The sequence below is a fragment of the Python bivittatus genome, unplaced genomic scaffold (genome assembly GCF_059951505.1).
Source record: "Python bivittatus isolate LINGU-HERP-01145 unplaced genomic scaffold, Pbiv_v1 ctg000640_np1212, whole genome shotgun sequence".
In the NCBI taxonomy this organism is placed as follows: Eukaryota; Metazoa; Chordata; class Lepidosauria; order Squamata; family Pythonidae; genus Python; species Python bivittatus.
Window position 1 is genome coordinate 552,417 of NW_028277090.1, and position 21,310 is coordinate 573,726.

At 45.2% G+C, this 21,310-nt stretch overlaps 1 protein-coding gene across 2 annotated transcripts; it reads left to right on the forward strand.

The window, feature by feature from the left end:
- The first annotated feature begins 530 nt into the window (after positions 1–530).
- Positions 531–18,565, forward strand: METRN (meteorin, glial cell differentiation regulator). Of its 2 annotated transcripts, none has more exons than XM_088151027.1 (4): positions 531–2,245; positions 10,077–10,501; positions 13,969–14,028; positions 15,992–18,565. In XM_088151027.1, the coding sequence occupies exons 1-4, from the start codon at positions 2,148–2,150 to the stop codon at positions 16,306–16,308; spliced, it is 900 nt and encodes a 299-aa protein (XP_088007153.1). In that variant the 5' UTR covers positions 531–2,147; the 3' UTR covers positions 16,309–18,565. The 2 variants fall into 2 exon arrangements, with proteins under 2 accessions (XP_088007153.1, XP_088007152.1); XM_088151026.1 differs by having other exon boundaries at positions 1,481–2,245; positions 13,963–14,028.
- Positions 18,566–21,310: the final 2,745 nt, after the last annotated feature.

Genomic DNA, 21,310 nt, shown 5'->3' on the forward strand with positions numbered 1-21,310 from the left:
GTCACAGCAGGCGTTGGAAGGATAAGCCCAGTTTTGCTGAGTTTTTAAAATCCATATTGGGGGTCGTCAGGATGGTGGCCCAGGTTTCAGAATGCACGGGGGGACGAGATTGCATCCCTTCAGGGATTTAGAAAGCTTGGATAAAAATTCCTCTGGGTTGAATCCAGCTCAATCTCTCCTTACTAAGAATGTGAGTCACATCATAACATTCTTAATCAAGGTTGCTGGATCATCTCCCTTCCCCGTGACCCGAGCCTTCTTAGAAAAAGAAAACAACCTTTAAACAAACAGATGCTGACTTTAATGGATTGCTTAGTGCAAAGGAGCAACTAAGATCTCATTTATATAAAAATTGGAAGAACAGGAGACCAGAAGTGGTTGGCAACCAATCCACTCAGATAAACACTCCCTCATTCCAAGCACATATAAAGTAGGCAGTGGGAATGTTCCTTCTTTCTTTCTTTCTTTCTTTCTTTCTTTCTTTCTTTCTTTCTTTCTTTCTTTCTTTCTTTCTTTCTTTTTTTAATCAACAGTTTCCATGGTTGGGTTTGTGGGCACCTAACCTTCCCTTGGCCTGAGTTAACTCCCTCCTGGTTCTTTCTCCCATTTCCCCCTTTTTAAAACTGCGATGAAGCCAGATGGCTCGTTTCTGTTTCTTCAGGCTGATCCTTGTCCCAAGGAACGGGGAGAAATACAGGCATTTTTTCAGGGAGCTGAAAACCATCTCAGAAAAGTGTTGAGTTTTTTTTCCTCCCACGTGGGGAAGTCAGGCTTTTTGCTGATGGGGGCAATGCTGCTCCCCCTTTCGTCAAAAAGGGAGAGCAGGAATTTGGTATACAAAACCGGCCACACCTGCCTATTAAGTGTTAGGAGATACCCACTAGAAAGGGGGACTTGCAGGAACACCTAAATAAATCAGGTTGGATTGGAGAATAGTTCCCCTTAGGATCCCCCCACTTCCTTCTTTAACTCTTGGGATACCCTGAATTAATCTATGGGACGAATTGCTGGGGCTGGAGAACCTGTAGCTTTCCAGATGTTCTGCATTACAATTCCCAGCAACTTCCACCAATCCAGCCAGAAGTGCAGGACGATAGAAAAGTGATATCTGGATATTTTGCCCCCATCTCCTGTGTTAGGAGCAAATGTTCAACTGGGTAGCAGAAAACTGGAAAACGGGAAGGAAACAGCGAGGAAGATAGTTCTGTTCGTTTGTCCTGGACTGCTACATACATTCGAACAGATAGATAGATAGATAGATAGATAGATAGATAGATAGATAGATAGATAGATAGATAGATAGATAGATAGATAGATAGATAAAGTTAAACGAAAGCCTTTCGTTTCTTAAAGGATTTCGTTTAACTTAACTGTTCTTATTCATTCGGATTCTTCAGCGGCGGAAAATTCATCCCAAACTTTCTCGCCATCGCAATTCTTCCCTCGCCCCCCCTCCGGTTCCCCCCCCCCCGCCCCTGGAGATCTGGAAGTGAGGGGTTCCGCTCCAAAGGGGGGTCGGGTGGGGTGCTGGCAATGCCCACCCCCATATCCCCCTAAAAAAAAGGAAAGGAAAGGAACAGCCCCCGCTTTGGCAGAGGGGGAAGACGGAGATCCTGCCCGGGCTGTCGCGCGCGCTGCAGGGCTTCCGAATCCCGCCCTGGCTGCCGACCTCGCATCTGGACCCGAACCCTTTTCACTCCGGTTTACTGAATCGCATTGTTCTCCCGAACGGCTGCGACTCATCCTCCTCCCTTCGGCCCCCGCCCCGATTGGCTCCAAGTTGCCCCAGCCGGGGTCTGATTGGGTGATCTCCCCCTCTCGCCCCGCCCCGGCTGCTCCCTTCGCTTGGCTGGAAACTGACCAGCGCTCCTTCGGCGCGTCTCGCCCCGAGGTGCCGTTTCCATCGCGGACGCTGCGGGGGCGAAACCCCGTGCCTTTGCAACCCCCATCCCCCGAGAAAAAGGGAGCGGAAACCAAAGCCTTTTGCAGAAGCTGGGAAGCGCTGGCCCGGCGGCGGCGATGGGGGATAGAGCAGCTGCGGCGCGGGTGAGGCTTCCCACGCGTTTGGAGAGGCGGCAGGAAAAAGTGCCTTATATTTGAACTCCGCGCTGCGCCGTCCTGCTTTTTCCAGGGAAGCGGGTGGAAGAATGCCTTGGGCCCCGCGTTTGCTTGGCCTTCTCCTTCTCCTTCTCCTGGACCCGGCCTTTTGCAGTTACTCAGAAGATCAATGCAGCTGGAGGGGAAGGTAAGGACCGGGGGAGGTGGCAGGCTGGCCCTGCGGCGTTTGCCACCCGAGGGGATCGGGCCGGACCTGCCCGTGGCTTTTCTTTTGCTCTTTCAATTTGGAGTTCAGCCAAGACAGGATTGCCACACTCCCATCCGCCGCGGCTGGGCAGTAAAGAGACCGGGGGGTGGGGGCCCTTAGTGGCCCTCTCGAGGTCTTTGGTTGCCGCCAAATCTGCTTTATGCACGAGTAATTTTTTTTAAAAAGACTCCCCTCCTCTTCTCCCATCATCACCCCGTCCCCTAAAACGATGGGGTTTCTTAAGAGGTTGACTCTGAACTAAGTCCTCTGTTCTTCAGCATCTTCAGCAACCTTGCTTGCTAGAGCAGCGTTTCTCAACCTCGGGAACTTTAAGACGTGTGGACTTCAACTCCCAGAATTCCCCAGCCAGCTATGTATTCCCCAGCCAGCTATGAAGTCCATACATCTTAAAGTTCCCGAGGTTGAGAAACGCTGCTAGAGGCTCAAAGAGATACAACAGCTATGCCAGCTAGCAATGATCATTGCCGTTCCCAGACAGGGATTTGAATGGTAGCATCTTTTAAATGTGCCTGTATATTCAGTTGAGGGGAGCCTTGGATTTCTGCCAGAAGTGCTGTTCTGGGGGTGCCTTGGTCCCAACTGATCAGAGAGGTGCGTGTTGGAAAAGGATGTTTTTTAAAGGATCTTAGATTAAAGAAGTTGGTTGGTAGGGCGGGAGCAGAGGGGTCAGTAGCTCATGGCTGGCTATGCATCTTTGGACAAGATTGTGCTTCTCGGTGCAATGGAGAGGGATAAATCCATCTGGAGAGACAGGGTGGTGTCGTGGTTAAAGTCAGGCTAGAAGCTGAGAGACCCTGAGTTCCAGTCCTGCCTTAGGCACGAAGCCAGCTGGGGGACTTGGGGCCAGTCACACCTCCTCAGCTCTGGGAAGAAGGAGGCAAAGTCTTCTTCTTCTGAAAAATCTTACTCAGAAAATTGCGTGGTTTTCTCCATTTACTTGCCTGACTCGAAGGCACAAAATAAATAAATAAAATCCACCGAATTGGGGCTTTAGGTTGGGAAAAAATCTCCAGCGGAGTGTTTCTTTCTGGCTGGATTCTGGGGAGATGCGGTGGTGGCTCTTCCTGATGTGGAGAAGATAGGTTTATTCAGATATTTTATGCCAATACTGGGGCAGCTGGGTGGGGAGTGTTGGAATCGCTTCCCTTTCCTTTAAAAAAGTTCTCAGAAAGGAAACGCTGATCACTCCACCACCACCACCACCCCTTTGGAGTTCATTCATTTGTTTTATGGGGGAAACTTAAGAAAGATTGATTAAAACTGATGAAAAATTGTATCGTAGCAGTGGTCCTTTTAACGGAAGGGGGTTGCTGAAAAAAGCACCATTTCTTCCTTCAGGGAGTATCTCAAAAGCTTAGTCTCTGAATTGGTTATTACTTGTAGCATACCTGACTTATTTTGGGGGATATTACCCTGCTTTTCTTCCTAAAGATAGGGAGCGATGTAGGTGGTTTGCCCTATAACAGTATAAAAAAATGATTTGGAGATTTCATCTGAAGATGATTTAGTCAGATCCTCAGATCCAATCAATGGATGCTATTGGGTTGATAACTGTGGATCAAATCATCAAATTGGATGGGTTGGTAATTATGGCTCAAATCATCAAATTGGATGGGTTGATCATTATGGCTCAAATCATCAAGTTGGATGGGTTGATAATTGTGGATCAAGTTGAATGCCTTTGAATTGATTTGACAGTTTGAATGGGATTTCATGCTTGTGCCAAAGTCTGATCTCATTCCCCACCCCCAAATCTGTTAGGAGAAATCACTTGTCTCAATTCGATGCTTTACCTCTAAGGTTCAAATCACCTTCATGTTTTAAGTCAGTCTGAATTGTTAAACAGATTCAACTGGACAAACGGAATCCAACTGATCGCCCAGATCAACTTGGACCTGATCCCCTTGCCCTCACCCCCTGCGTCCCATTGTGCCATTTTTGTCTCAAACCACTGAGAATGGGCACCTGAAAATCTCATCTTTGACTATAAAGTCACTTCCCGTTGCTATGAATTTTCACATAACTGCTGATATAATGATGTTCTTCTCCCTTCCAGATCCATCCTTTTGTTGATAACAGTGCATGAATGATCACATTCTTAATCAGTTGAGTTTTATGTGAGTTCAACTAAGCACAGGCCATCTCTTTAGTAGTGCCTGAAGACTTGAGTGGACTTGGTAGTAACTTGCTTGGCCATGGCAGAATTTTTTTCCTTGGGGTTTAGGGACAATTTTAGGGCTGTTTTTGTTTTTGCAAAAGAAATATATACATGGTACCAACAATCATTGCTTTAGAACAGTGTTGTCCAAACTTGGCCACTTTAAGATGAGTGGACTTCAACTCCCAGAATTCCCCAGCCAGCATATGTTACAACCAGCTGCTAATGCTTTTGCATACAAAACAAGCATGGGTGCAACCCAGAACTGATGTCTAAATGGATGATTTTGAAAAAATCCAGTCAATCGGGGGAGTCGTTCCTGGTGTTTATACCAACTAAAGTTGTCAAGTGTTTCTTCAACAAGGAATGTTTCTTCTAAAGCAGTGTTGTCCAAACTTGGCCACTTTAAGATGAGTGGACTTCAACTCATGGCTGGCTGGGGAATTCTGGGAGTTGAAGTCCACTCATCTTAAAGTGGCCAAGTTTGGACAACACTGCTTTAGAAGAAACATTCCTTGTTGAAGAAACACTTGACAACTTTAGTTGGTATAAACACCAGGAACGACTCCACCGATTGACTGGATTTTTTCAAAATCATCCATTTAGACATCAGTTCTGGGTTGCACCCATGCTTGTTTTGTATGCAAAAGCATTAGCAGCTGGTTGTAACATATAAAGATTTCTGCGTTTTAAAGGATTTATACACATGTCCTATTTTGTTGTAGTAGGTAATGCCCATGGGCATGTTTTTGATCTGAGCAGTTTCCAGTTCAGGGGGAGAGGGGGCCAAACAACAGAAGGAGTGTGACACTCATTGTGCCAAGGTCATGATTTATGTCTTTGCATCAAGATGATACCACTTCACATATGCCATTTTGGCATCATCACAGTTAGCTGCAGATGCTGCTGTTGCAGATGTGTAGATTTCAACTCCCAGAATGCCCTGGCCCGTAATGGCCATTACTGAAAATTCTGGGAGTTGAAGTCCACCCACATCTGGAAATTGCCCAGGTTGGGAAACATTGCTCTGTTCCATAGGAAGTAATCTCTCTTCCCTCCCAGATGTTGCTGAACTAAAGTCCCAGCTGCCTCAGCCTGTATGACCAGTAGGAAAGGATGCTGGGAGTTGTAGTCCAACGAAAGCTGGAGAGCCAGAAATTACTCTGTCCCACTTCCCGCTCCCTTCCCCAGCTGGCCTTGGAGTTAAGTTTCCATATTAAGACCGCCATTAGATTGTGGCATTGGCTTATTTGTGGTTCTGTGTGTTGTGGAAATCCAGCGCTTCTCTCAACATGCTGTTTGAATCAGGCCAACCTGTATCACGTGGCTTAATTGCACGGTTATGCAAACAGAGCTGTTATCTTTCGTTAACCCAGGTTTAGGATGACTTACAAAGAGAATGTCATTGACTATGCAAAAGCCTTCGATTGTGTGGATCACAACAAACTGTGGCAAATTCTTAAAGAGATGGGGGTACCAGACCATCTTACCTATCTCCTGAGAAATCTATATGCGGGCCAAGAAGCAACAGTTAGGACCGGTCATGGAACAACCGATTGGTTCAAAATAGGGAAAGGTGTACGACAAGGCTGTATACTGTCACCCTGCTTATTTAACCTATATGCAGAGTACATCATGAGAAATGCCAGGCTGGAAGAATCACAAGCCGGAATTAAGATTGCAGGGAGAATCATCAACAACCTCAGATATGCGGACGATACCACCCTAATGGCAGAAAGTGAAGAAGAACTAAAGAGCCTCTTGATGAGGGTGAAAGAGGAGAGTGCAAAAGCTGGCTTGAAACTCAACATTAAAAAAACTAAGATCATGGCATCTGGACCCATCAATTCCTGGCAAATAGGAGGGGTAGAAATGGAAGCAGTAACAGACTTCATTTATTTGGGTTCCAAGATCACCGCAGATGGAGACTGCAGCCATGAAATTAAAAGATGCTTGCTCCTTGGGAGGAAAACTGTGGCAAACCTAGATAGCATATTAAAAAGCAGAGACGTCACCTTGCCGACAAAGATCCCATAGTCAAAGCTATGGTTTTTCCAGTAGTAATGTATGGCTGTGAGAGCTGGACCATAAAGAAGGCTGAGCGCCGAAAAACTGATGCCTTTGAACTGTGGTGCTGGAGAAGACTCTTAAGAGTCCCCTGGACTGCCAGGAGGTCAAACCAGTCAGTCTTAAAGGAAATCAACCCTGATTGCTCATTGGAAGGATTGATAATGAAGCTCAAGCTCAGATACTTTGGCCACCTAATGCGAAGAGAGGACTCTTTGGAGAAGACCCTGATGCTGGGAAAGGTGGAAGGCCAAAGGAGAAGGGGACGGCAGAGATGAGATGGTTAGATGGCATCACTGAAGCAATGAGCATGAAACTGAGCAAACTCAGGGAGGCAGTGAAGGACAGGAAGGCCTGGCGCGATGTGGTTCATGGGGTCACGAAGAGTCGGACACGACTTAACGACTGAACAACAACAACAAAGAGAATGATATGCGAAGGCAGAGATGGGAATGATCTGTGGCTGTGCAGTTGTGCCAGGCTGGCTGAAATGTGAACAGTTGTTGTTCAACATGCGCTACAGTTGGAAAAGGCTGTGGCAGCCGATGCCAAGCTGTGGTCACCCAGGAGAAGCCGTGATCGATCACGTGCGTTATGACATCATCACGCAAAGGAAGTGAATGATGGGATTATTGATGTGATGTCATCACACAGGTCATCACTTGCACTCCCCGTGGATGACCATGTGCTCAGCCAGTATCTGCATCTTAGAATTGCTCCATGCTATCTTCAAACCAGCCCACATCGCATACATTCCAGCTGCCGGTCTAAAAGCTTGCAAAGCTGAGTAGGGTGGATAATACGTTTTAAACCTTTCGGTTTTAACTTACCCTTGAGAATGTAGGCCGTCATAGTTTCTCCCCTTCCTCTGATGTGGGAAATGCAGAAAACGCTTCCCTAAAGCCAATGCAGGTTAGCGCATGAGTGGGTGCTTAAAGCAGATGTTTAAAGCTCACATCTGCACACTCCACCATTTATAAAGCAAAATAAATATTAGTAGTTGCTCCTGGTTGGAGATGGTGTATATCTAACCATGCTATTGCATGGTTCTCCTGAAGACATGCTGGCTGGGGAATTCTGGGAGTTGAAGTCCACCCATCTTAAAGTTGTTGAGGTTAAGAAACACTGACATAGATGATTGATTGATTATGTGTTATCAAGTCAGTGTTGACTCCTAGCAACCATATAGACTATTGCTTAGAGCCAGTCTAATGGAGGCAAAGCAATTATTTTTATTATTTTTATTTTTATTTTTTTATTATTATTATTATTATTAATAATAATAATAATAATAATAATAATAATAATAATAATGCCCTGTGATGCAGTAGTTAAAGATGCTGAGCTAGGATTGAGGAGACCCAGGTTCAAATTCCCATTCAACCTTGAAGCTCCCTAGTTGACCTGGTACCAGTCAACTGCCTTTCAGCCCAACCCCCCTCACAGGGTTGTTGTGAGGATCAAACGAGGGGAGAGCTTCGCCCTATTTTCTGCTTTCAGCTGCCAGAGGAACATGGGAAAGAAAAGAAATAATTACACTAATCCTTCAAAAAAGGTTTCTCCTTCAAGAAGGTCATAATTGAACTATTAAGAAGGGAAATGAGAGAGAAAGAAGAGCCTAACGCAAGAGGATCGACGAAGAGTAACATCAAGCAGAGAAAGATTGACTTGCATAGGTTGGCTGGGAATTCTGGGAGTTGTTGTTCTAGTAGATCTGGAAGCCACCGGGGTGGGAAAAGGCTGATCTTCCACAGATGGGTTGCAGAACTAAATTACATTACCCCTGACTCTCAGTCACCCTGCGCCCCCACTGGATGATGGCTTTGGGAAGTTTTAAATTTGAAAGATGAAAAGAGGAAGGAGAAACAGGGAACCCCCCCCAGGGAACCCCCCCAAAACAAATCTCATAATTAGAAGCCATTTCTCTCTAAGCTTGCTGTTTCCAATCCCCGCTACCCCCCCCTTCCCCTCCAATATTTCCTTGTCACTAAGGGATAATACTTTTTCGTTTGGCAGAGTGACTCAGGGCGACGGCATTAATCATTGGAGCTCCCGCATGCGAGAAATTAAGATAATACAATTAGCAACTCGCCCCTTTGTTTTTCCTCCTGTTCCCTTTTGCAGAATGTTTAAAAAGAAAACAGGAAAAATAGGGTCTGTGGGCCAAGCAGCTGGTGGAAAATGACTCCAGAATTGTTTACAGGAGCGAGAGAGAGAGAAAAAAAATGGGGGATTTAAGGACTTTGGGAATCCTGAGATTGTGTTTGTAGCACTGAGTATCGGAGCGGACATCCCTTTTCTCTGGGAACCAGGCCGCCTTTCATTCCTAAAGAACAGCCCTCAAGCCTCATTATCTATGGGGCTTCTGAAGGGGAGCTTCAATAGAGCTTTTTGTGATTAAATGGGGCGGAGGGGGTGGCACGGCTGCAACATCTGGCTCTCGACAATCTTGATCCTTTGCGGAAGACGGGTGATGAGTCATTGTTCCTGTGAAAATGGCAGGCGTCAGTCAAGCCTTTCCCACCCCCCGGATGGCATCGGCCAAGACGAGATGGGATGGAGGGGGAGAATTTGGACAGTTGTTGGGGTCTGAGGATCCGCGGTCTCTGAGCAGATGGGCCGTGGGGGGGGGTGGCTGAGTCATTGGGGCATCACCCAAACGTCCCAGTGGTAATGAAGGGCACAGATGCAGAATTGTTGGGTCTAGCCAACCCCAACCTTCCCCAAGAAAATCCAAGGGCAGCCACATGGGGAGATCCGAGCATCCATGAATCCCAGATATTGTACAACAGGGATCCTTGGATCTTTGGGGGCCAGTGGGCCCATTGGAAATTTTGAGACCACATTGCGGGCAAAAGGGACACCAAGGGGCTGGGCTTGGGCCATGACAAAGGTCTGCTATGGGAACTGTGCCCCCTTACCAAATGCCATTGACCAGAAGGCAAACTCCACCATTTCTTCTGAGATTTTATATCTTGTTCAAAGAGTTTATATCTTGTTCAAAGAGTTTATATCTTGTTCAAAGAGTTCATATGTTCTCTGAAGATTTTATCCAAGATTTTCCACTTTATCTTCTCTGTTATGGTCTGAGCTAACCAGAGTCGTTCTGGAGTCAGAGGGGCCTAAATCGAATCAATTAAATTAAATGAAGAGGGATGATTCATATAGCTACAGTTTATCCTTTTCTCTTTCCCCCCCTGTTATTTCCAAACCACCCACCAACTAAACCCCCTGCTAAGGGGGCTTCCGGGGCTCAGAGGTATGCAAAAGGCAAGGCCTGGACTTTGAACTATGCCAGTTTCCTGATTTATTTCTATTCCAGTCTTGGCTCAGGAGGGACAGGAAGCTTGACAGGTACCCTGGGAGTTGTGCCAGGGTGCCCAGGGTCACCAGATTGGGGAACCATGCCAGTCAAACAACATTCCACATAAAGAGTCCCTTTACGGGCCGCTATATAAATATGATAAATAAATAAATGAAATAAATCCTCTCCTTTGGCTAACTCTGTTTTGCTCTCCCTTGTAGCGGTCTGTCCCAAGAAGCAGGAAGCGTGGAACAGATCTCCTTGCACTGCGCCGAAGGATCGCTGGAATGGCTGTACCCAGCTGGTGCTTTGCGCCTAAGTCTGTTCCCCCGCCTGCCCACGGGTGCCACCAGCAAAGAGAAACCGCAGCATGTAACCGCTTGCATCAAGTCCTCTAGCAGCTTCCGAGGAGCTCAGATTTACTTGGAACGGGACGGGGTCTTGGAGCTCCTGCTCTCAGAGACTGAGGCTGCCTTACAGCCCAAGGTGCACTGTTTCAGGTGGCTGCCCAGAGAGAAAGTGGCCTTGTTCCTGCAGTCCACGTTGCATCAGGACATCAGCCGCCGAATTGCAGCTTTCCGTTACGAGCTGCGGGGCGAGTGGAACTCTCACTTCTCCTGGTCTTGGAGGAATCTCAGTGTGGAAGGTGCGTTTGTATTGGCCTTGTGGGGTAAACCAGATAGGAAGCACAACCAGATGAGCTAATTCTACTTTATTGTAGAGCTACGTTGACAGAATCTTGCAAGTCTGAAGGTATCATTCTCCCCCCGTCTCCTTTACAGCCCAAGAAACTAGGGAGGGTTTCCTCTGAGCTTCTTGCCTCACTTATTATCCAGCTGCGGGCTATGCTCCCTCTTATCTGCCCGTTCCCTTAGTAGCATCTCTTGACCCCATCTCCCGGGGTCTTTCCCACAGACCAGTGTTGTCCAAACTTGGTCACTTTAAGATGAGTGGACTTCAACTCCCAGAATTCCCCAGCCAGCCATGCTGGCTGGGGAATTCTGGGAGTTGAAGTCCACTCATCTTAAAGTGGCCAAGTTTGGACAACACTGCCACAGACCATTACAGTTTGCTTGGATACAGGACAAATGCCTTGTGGGAATGTTGGACAGTGAGATGTATCTTCACTGAGGTACGTTAACTACCTGGAGCTCAGACCTATATCCTAAGGTCCTTAGTAATCCGACCGTAACCAAATTTTACAAAGTGAATGTGGAATCCCAAATCCAACAGGCACCAGGTATTCCACATGCAAGGTTGTAGGGGGCCCTGTATGCGAGGATAAAGGTAAAGCATCATCGTGTTTTTTTTTAAATAGTGATTTTATTAAAGATTATAATTACAACAGTAAAAACTAATACAAACTGAAAGAATAAAAAGAAAAGTAGAAGGTGCAGAAAAGAAAGGAAAAAGGGAAAAAGTAGAAAAAGAAATAGAAGAGAAAGAAAAAATAAGAATATAGTAAAGAAAAAGAAAAAAATATATAAAGAAGTGACTTCCCACTTTAATCATAGAAGTATAAACAATTTTAGTAACTTATCACCTTCTCTTAAAATACAAGAAAGGGTCTCTTCTTCCAATATCCCATCTCTTATCTATAAACAAATCCATAAAGCATCGTCATTTCAGTCCTGATGTCAGCAAAAGCCCATTAAGGGTTACCTGTGATGGAATGGAATTATGAAGGCCAGGCTCAGGGAGATAAGCATTTTCTTAGCTCGCCGCAGGAGCGTGGGAACTACAAGAGGATGAGGCTGGCACCTCCCTGAGGAATTCATGGTGTTGTGGCTGGCTGGCTTGGGAGCTGGGGCTTCAGTCTGGGAAGATTCTTGCTAGAGGTTGTAGCTAATAAACATAGCTGAACTGATTTTGCACTGTCTCTTGGAGTTCTTTGGGCTAAACCTGACATCACCAGAGATAACAACATATATTATTTTAATCTTGCTCAAATAAACCAACGTTAGATTCCTTCCTTTTACTTTTAACAATCTTGATCTTAAGTCCCTTCAAATAATGTCACAGAATTTGATTTCTTTTCATTTTTTCTTTGTCCCTTCTCATGAACATTCTTCAAAATTTGAACAAGGCTGTTTTGTAAATCCAATATAGGAAAATTATCCAGGTCACTCTCTTGGTTTATTGTTTGTGTATCCCTTTTAACTATTAAGACATCAGCATCAGAGTGTAGGTGTGAAAAAAGCATCATCATGTTTTTAGCTGGTTTTACTGGTTTTGGATTTTGTAAGCTGCCCAGAGTCTGCTGGCATGGATGGCCAGAATAAATTTAAATAAATAAGGAATGAACAATAATAATAGTTTTATTTATTTATTTGAGAGTCAGTTTGGTGTCGTGAAGGCTAGAAACTGGGAGACCATGAGTTCTAGTCCCATCTTAGGCACAAAGCCAGATGGGTGACCTTGGGCCAGTCCCTCTCTCTCAGCCCAAGGAAGGAGGCAATGGCAAACCACTTCTGAAAAACCTTGCCAAGAAAACTGCAGGGCCTTGTCCAGGCAGTCTCCGAGAATCGGACACAATCGAACGGATTAAAAGATATATTTATTTATTATATTTCATTTTATGTATTCAATTTGTATGGGCGCCCATCTCAACAAGTGACTCTGGGCAGCGAACCGTCAACCATAAATTAAAAACATAAAATATAACTGGGATAAAAAAAAATAATTGTGATTTATGCTCAGCGGAGAGGTGTAGCTTTCAGAACTGGAGTGGAGATGATGCTTGAGGAAGGGTGGGTGGGTGGGCACCCAGCTTCTTCAAGGGCGCTGCAACTAGTTCAGTGAACCCGCCAAACCCCCTCTGAAATCTCTTTCCCTCTCTGGATCGAAAACCATCTCCAGTGCTAAGCACACCCAAACTTTGCCACAAGCTTCAAAGAGGAAATTTGTGGCTTACCATCTTCTTGGCACAAGAATCTGAAAGCCATCATTCGGTTTGCCCTCATTTAAATACTTTGATATGGTGGGGTGTCTGAATGCAGCTTGAGAGGATTTGATTCGCTGCGGTTGGATCGAAAATGTCGGATGGGGGGACGTCAGGCCGCCTTCTCTTCTCTACGCATCGAGCTGAGAATATGGGAATTGGGTAATTCATGGAGGACAGGCATATTCATATCTGTCCGGAAGACTCAATGTTACTTTCAGGTTGAGGGCAAATGCTTCCAGATAGCAATTTCAGGGAAGCATAGAAGGAGAAGGTTAGGGTTTATCTCTTGCCTGTAGGCATCTTAGAAGCTTCTGGCTTGCCACTATGAGAGTAAAAAAAAAATAAAATAAATGCTGCCCTAAGATATAGATATGGATCAAACAAATAGCAAAATCTCTAGCGTGGGCATTTAGGGCAGAGTCAGGGGGTTGCATGAAACCACCCGGTGCCTAGTGTGTTTCACAACAGAAACGGAAAATGCGATAGGGTATCTGACCTAGTCAGTTTCACCTCATAAGAGGCAGTGTGGTGTAATGGTGGCAGTGGGCTTTCAGCCAGCGACGCCCTCCAGGTGACTTTGGACTATTCGGGGTGTCTGTTGGGTAAATCATGTGTGCGTAGGTGTGAACATGTGAAGATGGCAGTCACAACCATGCAACCGAAGCCCCATAGCTCTTTTTTATCTGCATCGTAGTGCGCAGAAAAAAGGTGCGGGGTTTGACTGCGTGATTTTGGCTGGTATCGTGGTGAAGGCCCCAGGCTAGAAAGCAGGAGAATCTGAGTTCTAGTCTCACCTTAGGCATGAAAGCCAACTGAGTGACTTTGGGCCAGTTCCTCTCTCTCAGCCCAGCCCACCTCACAGGGTTGTTGTTGTGGGAAAAATAGGAGGAGGAAAGCGTATTAGGTATGTTCGCTGCCTCGAGTTGTTTATAAAAATAATAAAAGGTGGGATAAAAAATCTAAAAAACCAAAAACCAGCCGTATTTAGTGTCCAAATCCAGCTTGCAAATGTCATGTTATATTTCGAAATGAAAAGGAGCATCGCCAGATTCAACGTTGCTTCCAAGAAGGGAGAAGACAAGTTTGGGGGGCTTCTTCTGCCTTTATTTCTAATACGGGGCAAAATTGCTGTTTGGTAACTCATTGTTTCCCCCATTTCAAAGATGCAGGGACCTGCCGTCCGTGTAACAACACAGAAATCCTGATGGCCGTTTGCACGAGTGATTTTGGTGAGTGTGTTTTCTGCAGGGTTGTTTATTGCTCTGTTCACCATCATAAATGGGGGGGATGGAGCGGGGAGACGGGCTTTCTTTAAAGCAACCTGATCCTGCCGGTGATCCCAGGCACATTCAAATCTGAAGACCCGCTCAGTCCTCCTAAAAGCTGCCACCAACTTATAATTTTCCATCGGCAAGCGTGGGAAAAAAATATTAAATATAGGAGCATTTCCATTAACTTGAATGACGGCATTTCTGAAAGCAGCGGAATCTTTTTCTTTTTTTTCTTTTTAGGCTTGCGCAGAAGTCTGGAAAAAGTCGGGTACTTTAACAAATAGCTAAGAGGGCTGTGCTCATCAAACATAGATTTCATTTTGCTTCCAAGAAGGGAGAAGACACGTTTTGGGGGGTATAGTACTTCTGAATTATTTCCAAAGTGGGCACACGCCCTTCGCCAGCATCACCATACGGATCTTAGTCCTTATTGCCATCACCATCGCTCTATTAAGGCAGGGTCTTAATATTCCCATTTTACAGATGAGAACATATAGATGAGAACATGAAGGGGGAAGATACAAATTATAGGGATAGTCATCCATACATATCCATAAATGTTTATGCTACCTCACATGTTTTATAGATATTTATGATCCATAGCTATTTAGTTATAAATATCCATATGTATAGATATCCATAAATATGGATGCTGAGGGAATTTCTTAGGCCTGAGCTGATAATCCTGTGAATGTCCAGTCACAAATCTTTCTGACTGTTGAAAGCCAATTCTTGCCTTTCAGTTAATTCCAAAACCAAGTAGATATCAAGAAGGAACAACTTTGGTGCCCCTATAGTAATTGTCTAACTCTCTCAGGAAGTGAACCAACTGTTTCTTAATAAGATTGCTGAAAACAACATACAGGAAAATAGAAATGGATTTTTCCATAAAAGGGATGTTGAGCTTGGCGCGTGAACTGAGCCCACCTCTGTTCTAAGTATGTATTCATACTTTGACCTACCTGCCTAAACACTATTTGACTTCTGGCTTCTTGCTGGGAGAGGAAAAAACCCCCCATACCTGACATTTGTCCAGTAATGTTACTGCATACTTTGTGCTTAGGTGCTTCGGTAATTCTTATTTATTTGTCTGTAAGTTTCTAATCCAATGGGTTTGCACAAAATGCTAGACTATGCTAAAACAAAGACCCGTAATTTATGGTTCAACGTGTTGTGTAAAGCCCAGCCTTGGTCTTATTATGTGGTGTGAATGGCCCGTCATGTTGAACCATAATAAAGCTGCATGTTAGTTGACCCAGCTCTAGGTATTGTCTTAATTCAGGGTTAGGGTTAAATGCATTGTACAGTCATTGACAGAGATCCCCTTAGGTGTCATGGAAACATCAGATCGGTATTTAGTATGGACCTTCTTTTGGGCTCTGAAAGCAGGGAATCGTTGGACCTCAGAGGTACTGTAGCTCAAGTACCATTCTGAACAGTCCTAGCTGGTCTCTGTAACGGTGAAGGAGGCTGGGAGTTGTAGTTTAACGACCTCTAGAGAGCCAGAAATTCCTATCACTGTTCTAAAAATAATTCCTTGTGAAAACCCACCGAGCTTCTTCTCTGACTGTCTTCTACATACCATCAAGACTTTTCTTCTTGGAAAATCATTGGGTTTGCAGGAAATATGGGGTGGATTAACCCCCAACCCATAAGTGTCCTCAGGAGAGAATTGGGAGGGAATGAGATTACAGGTGCCGTGATGCCCTTAGGCCAGTGTTTCTCAACCTTGGCACGTGAAGATGTCTGGACTTCAATTCCCAGAATTCCCCAGCCAGCCATGTTTTCTGTTTTCTGGGCTACTGCTTGAAATGATCTTTTAAAAGTGGGGGGGGGGGGGGGAAGGCTGAGTGATCACTGATCCCCTTGACACGCATTTGCCCTTTTACCTCCTCAACCTTCCCCTGCCCCCATCCTGCAGTTATCCGTGGAAATATCCGGGCCGTCTCCAACGACATGGAAGCCCAAGAATCGATCATCAGTGTGAGCGCCACTCGGATCCACCGACAGAAGTTTCCCTTGTTCCAACCGGTTGGCAAATTGGGAAAATCCACAGGCAACATCCACACCCTGCTACGATGTGGGGTAAGGCCTGGTCCGGGCAGTTTTCTATTCACCGGGTGGATGCACTTTGCAGAGGCCTGGCTCAGCTGTGCTCCCCGCTACAAAGACTTCCTCCGCATCTACGAGGAGGCGCGCCAGGCTCACGAAAACCCCTGTGAAGTCTCATTGGACTGATTGGAGATGGGAAGAGGTCAGGAAGAAGGGAAGCCCCTGGGGGGGCCCACACTGTGATTGGGCCAGAAGCAGCCGCCTCATCTCAGCAGTGGGAGGTGAACCCTGTCCTTAGACCCAAGAAGGACAAGCTCTTTCCTTACTCTAGAAGACCAAATGGTTCTACCAACCCGTAACTCATTCCCTGGTTCTCTGTGAATGAGTTGTCTCAGCCAAATCCAAGTGGACCATCCAGAGCTGTTCTCTGATAAGGTTGGGAAACGTCTTCTTTGTGCCATTACCAGAAGAACATTTCCTTGCGTTGATTGTTCTGGGAATGAAGGAACCTCTGGGCATAATGTACAACCAAGTTATTTGGGGTTTATGTTCATTGAATCCATGGGACTCATGGAACTCAAAGAATCCTGGTGGTTCAAGCTTGTGGGAAATTTCAAGCAAAGGAAGCCCTCTGATGTTCTCTAGATGTTTTGGACTACAGCTCCACAAACGCTTGCTACTGGTTCGGAGCTGATGAAAGCTAAAGTCCAAAGCATTTTTAGAGGGCATTTGGTTCTTTGCCCCATATTTTTGAGATCTCTGAAATTACCATCGCAGAACTACATTCCCAAGATTCTTCAACCTTGAGAAAGACTACGTGTCCAATCCTAGAGATCAAAAGCCATTGGACATAACGTCATGGCAGAAGAGCCTCCAGAAAGTGGTCCTGGCTGCAGAGATCAACTTTCATTATTTACACTATTGGAAAAAAATACATCTCCTAGTCTTTGTGATTTCAAAAATGTGCTTGAACTTATATGATAATTATTTAGCGAAGCTGGAGAGGTGGGCAAAAGTATATGCAGTCCTACGAGGAAGTTAGTATAGGACTGAATACCATCTTCTCTTTAGGGCTCCTGTATCCAGGCTGCAAGAAAACTGGACAACAATTACATGTCAGCAAAGAATGAAATCTCTTTTACTGCATTGTGGTGGTTTTCTGGATTTTTGGAGCCTATATATGGATGACTTGTCCTCCTGGCTGTGGGAAAAAGATAGAGAACTGAGAAAGGATGCGTGTCTTCCCTTTATCACTCCAAATTCCACGTAGCTCTTCTATCATCACCTTGGTGCTAATGGCCGATTTCTACCCCCGCAACACCACAATGTGGAGTTGGCTGACAACTTTGTCTGTTTCCACCAAAAAAAAAAAAATGCTGTGTATTCAGGGTGCCTTACAGACTAACCAATTTATGGTGACATAAGTATTTATGGACTAAATTCCAATTTGTCAGAGGTTCACAGTGTTATCTTGAGTTTCTTGTGCCGGGGTTGGTTGGCAGGACGAGAGAGAAAATTGTAAACGATTGCATTGAAACCGGGTGATCAGCAAGAGCTAAGAACAGGGGTAATTACCTGATGAACAGCCATTCACAAAAAACGTTGTTGGGCCCAGCAGGCAACTTTGGAAGGGGAGTTGATTAGCACATGCAGCGTGATTTATTGTTTTTAGAAATTGTTCTTATTCAAGCCACAGAGATGACGAGTTGGACCTTTTGATGAATTCAGGCGCAGGGGCCTCGAAGTCTCCCTAAACCATTATCAGCAGAGAGCAGGACAGCAATTTGCCTCCCAGAGTCACCTTGTGTGAGATGGGCGGCTATATAAATATGATAAATAATAAATAAATAAAAAATAAATAAATATTCAGATGCAGGAACCAAATTCTTGCAAGCCACCAATAATTAATTGCATTATTACAGAATCCTTTAATGGCCTCTGTAAAATAAGATTGTCATGCACCTTTTTAGGAGTGTCTGCAGGATCTGGTCAAGAAATTGTGTGTGTGTATACACACATACACACACACCCCTGCACCTTTTCGTGTTCCCATATGCTATATCTTACCATCTGTCCCAAATGCCTCTGTATTGCAAAGAAGCCAATCTGGCCTTCAAGGAATAAATAGTTACAAACCGGACATTGCAAATCTCAGCGTGCAAAAACTGTTTGGGAAATGCTTCAGCCTCTCAAGATAACTCTGTCCTAGGTAGCGGTGGCGGGTTCACCCCATATGCCAAGTTATAAACTGGAACTGATAAACCACCAGGGCTGGGGTCCCCCATCCCGCCAGCTTGTAATGTATGACATTTGTGGCTTAACATGTTGTGTGAACCTCGTTTCGGTGTGTTTAAGGGGAATTCTTGTGGAGCAAAGAGGTGCCTTGGCTTCAGCTGTGGCTCCCATCCTCTAGAACAGTGTTTTTCAACCTTGGGAACTTTAAGATGGGTGGACTTCAACTCCCAGAATTCCCCAGCCAGCATGGCTGGCTGGGGAATTCTGGGAGTTGAAGTCCACCCATCTTAAAGTCCCAAGGTTGAGAAACACTGCTCTAGAACATCATACCTCCCAAGATGACATTGGCCCCATTCCTGTTACCCTTCCAGAAAGCCCTTAAAATTGGTTCTTCCATCAACCTCAGGGCTCCCATGGGAGTCTGTGAGATGGTTGTGTTCAGGTGGTTGTTATTCTCCCACAATCTTGGTTTTTTATTTATATTTAATTGTTTTCACGGTTGTTATAGTGTTTTTAACTGTTGTGAGTTGTGTGCTGCCCAGAGTCACGTTTAGTGAGATGAGTGGCTATATAACTTTGCTAAATAAATGAATAAATCAATACCGAGGGAAGGTTCAGGATGGAAGAGTTGATCCATCATCCATCAAGAGGTCCAACTTTGTCTCTTGGGCTTGAAATGGAACAAGAGCTTTTTACAGCTTGATTCACACAACACACAAAACCTAAGCCCTTGTTAAGCCATGGCCAGGCATTGCCATGATAAGCCGCAAAGGACTGCCTCAGTTTAGCCTAGTGTAGGGTGTTGTGTGAACGCAGCCTGTCTCTGTGACTCAGCTCCCCTCTGCAAAACTGCTCTCCTATTTCGTGAATGGCCATTCTAGGTGGAAAAATTGGATATAAAACAGAATACTAGAATGACGTGGCACTCTTATCAGACAGAGGCAGCCGCGTCCAAAGTCCCTATCCTAGAACAACGTGGCTACAAACCACAAATCCCTGTTTGCTTTTTTTTTTCAGGTGGTTCTGCTGTTTAAAAGCGGTGCGCAAAGATTTTATTGTGCAAACGTAAGGCCAGAAAAAAAACCTTGTTTGCTTCCAGGGACTGGAGAAGCCCCTGGGTGTGACTGTGATGAAATCACAGCTGGCCAGGTCAAACTGATCAGACATATTTGCATTTTTCACCCCCTGAACTCACTGTTGACAAGTGCCCTCTCCCCCAAGACACACCCACCCTGGATCTAGATTGATTCTCACACTCAGGATGACTCTCTGTAGCCGTAGCCCATGCAGCCTTTTGCTGTAATAAATAGTTAAACCGTAAGAGGCCACAATACCCAATGTTGTCGTCACCCAGTCTCAGTTCCCCTGTGCTGTAGCGTTGGTGATGGCAAATGCTGCTAAATCTCAGAGATACTCAGAGCGTCCAAACCAGCTCTTGCTCTTTCCACGGTTTGGGAATGATGAACAGTGTTGTTGACGTGCCAAATGAGGTGTATTTGTATGTATTCAGCTATGGTACATAAGGGAAATATGTTTATCCATGAAAGCTAGAGTGATTGTTCTCACTGCTGCTATTCTAAATAGATATGGTTGGACAGCCTTGCCACAGGATCTGCCATCACCTTGGCAAGGTTTAAGATATGTGGATTTCAACTCCCAGAATTCCCTAGCCCACCTTAGGATGTGTAGACTTCAACTCCCAGAATTCCCCAGCCAGGCTTAAAATTGCTGAGGTTGGGAAACACTGTTCTATATCATCTTTTTTTACTTTGATGTGTCCTATGTATCCTTCCCTCCTCCCTCCCTCCCTCCCTCCCTTTTCTTCCTTCCTTCTTTTTCCTTCCTTCTTTTCTTTTCCTCCCTCCCTCCCTCCCTCCCTTTGCTAAATGAGTCCCCTTGGACCAGTATTGTTGAAAAATTCACAATATGCATCCCTACTCTCCATGGCAGAAAATGTACAAAAATAGGAGCAGATGCCCTAATAAAATAGGTGGATGGATGGATGGATGGATGGATGGATGGAAGGAAGGAAGGAAGGAAGGAAGGAAGGAAGGAAGGAAGGAAGGAAGGAAGGAAGGAAGGAAGGAAGGAAGGAAAGCAAGCAAGCAAGCAAGCAAGCCACAGCCAGTCTTCCCTTTGCATCTGTGCCCCGCCTGCTGAAGTTTTTGGTTTCCCCAAATCCACTCTTCCTCTAGATTTGCCCTCCTTTTTAAAATACGCACAGATTTACTAGATTTGGCAGCTGGTAAATCCAAAGCAGCTAAAGCCCCTCCTGAGGATTTCCGTTTCTGTATTTCATTAGCCCTTTAATTTATTTTTTGTAAGCTTTTTTTTAATTTAGAAAATGAACCGCTTAGGAAACTGACATGCTGGAAGGCTTCGCCCCTGCTTTTTTCTCTCCAAGGATGCTCCCTTAGAAGAGCCACAACAGCAAGCATCGTTGCAAGTCAGTGCTGGGTTAGAAAAAGTGTTCATCCACCTCGAAAATGTGGAAGGAAAGTAGGAATAACCTTTGGGGGTGGACGACTGAGGGACCGGCTGTTTCCAGATGTGGGCAGGTTTGGGGATGGATGTACTCCATATGGTGGTCATTTCCTCCGAACACTCAACTCCCAGATGTGGCCACCAGTACCGAATCATTGGGGACCCATGAGTTAGATCAGTGTTTCTCAACCTTGGCGACTTGAAGATGTGTGGACTTCAACTCCCAGAATTCCCCAGCCAGCAAATTCTGGAAGTTGAAGTCCACACATCTTCAAGTCGCCAAGGTTGAGAAACACCGAGTTAGATTATTGTGAATACAGGCCATTTCCTCACAGTGATTTACAGTGTTTTACAACATCTCTACTCATTGCGCAGATATTATGCAAGACTATCTTCATTGCAGCAACAGCTGGATGTCAATACTTCCTTCTACGGCAAGGTCACTCTCAAGTTGGGCTCGTGACTATTA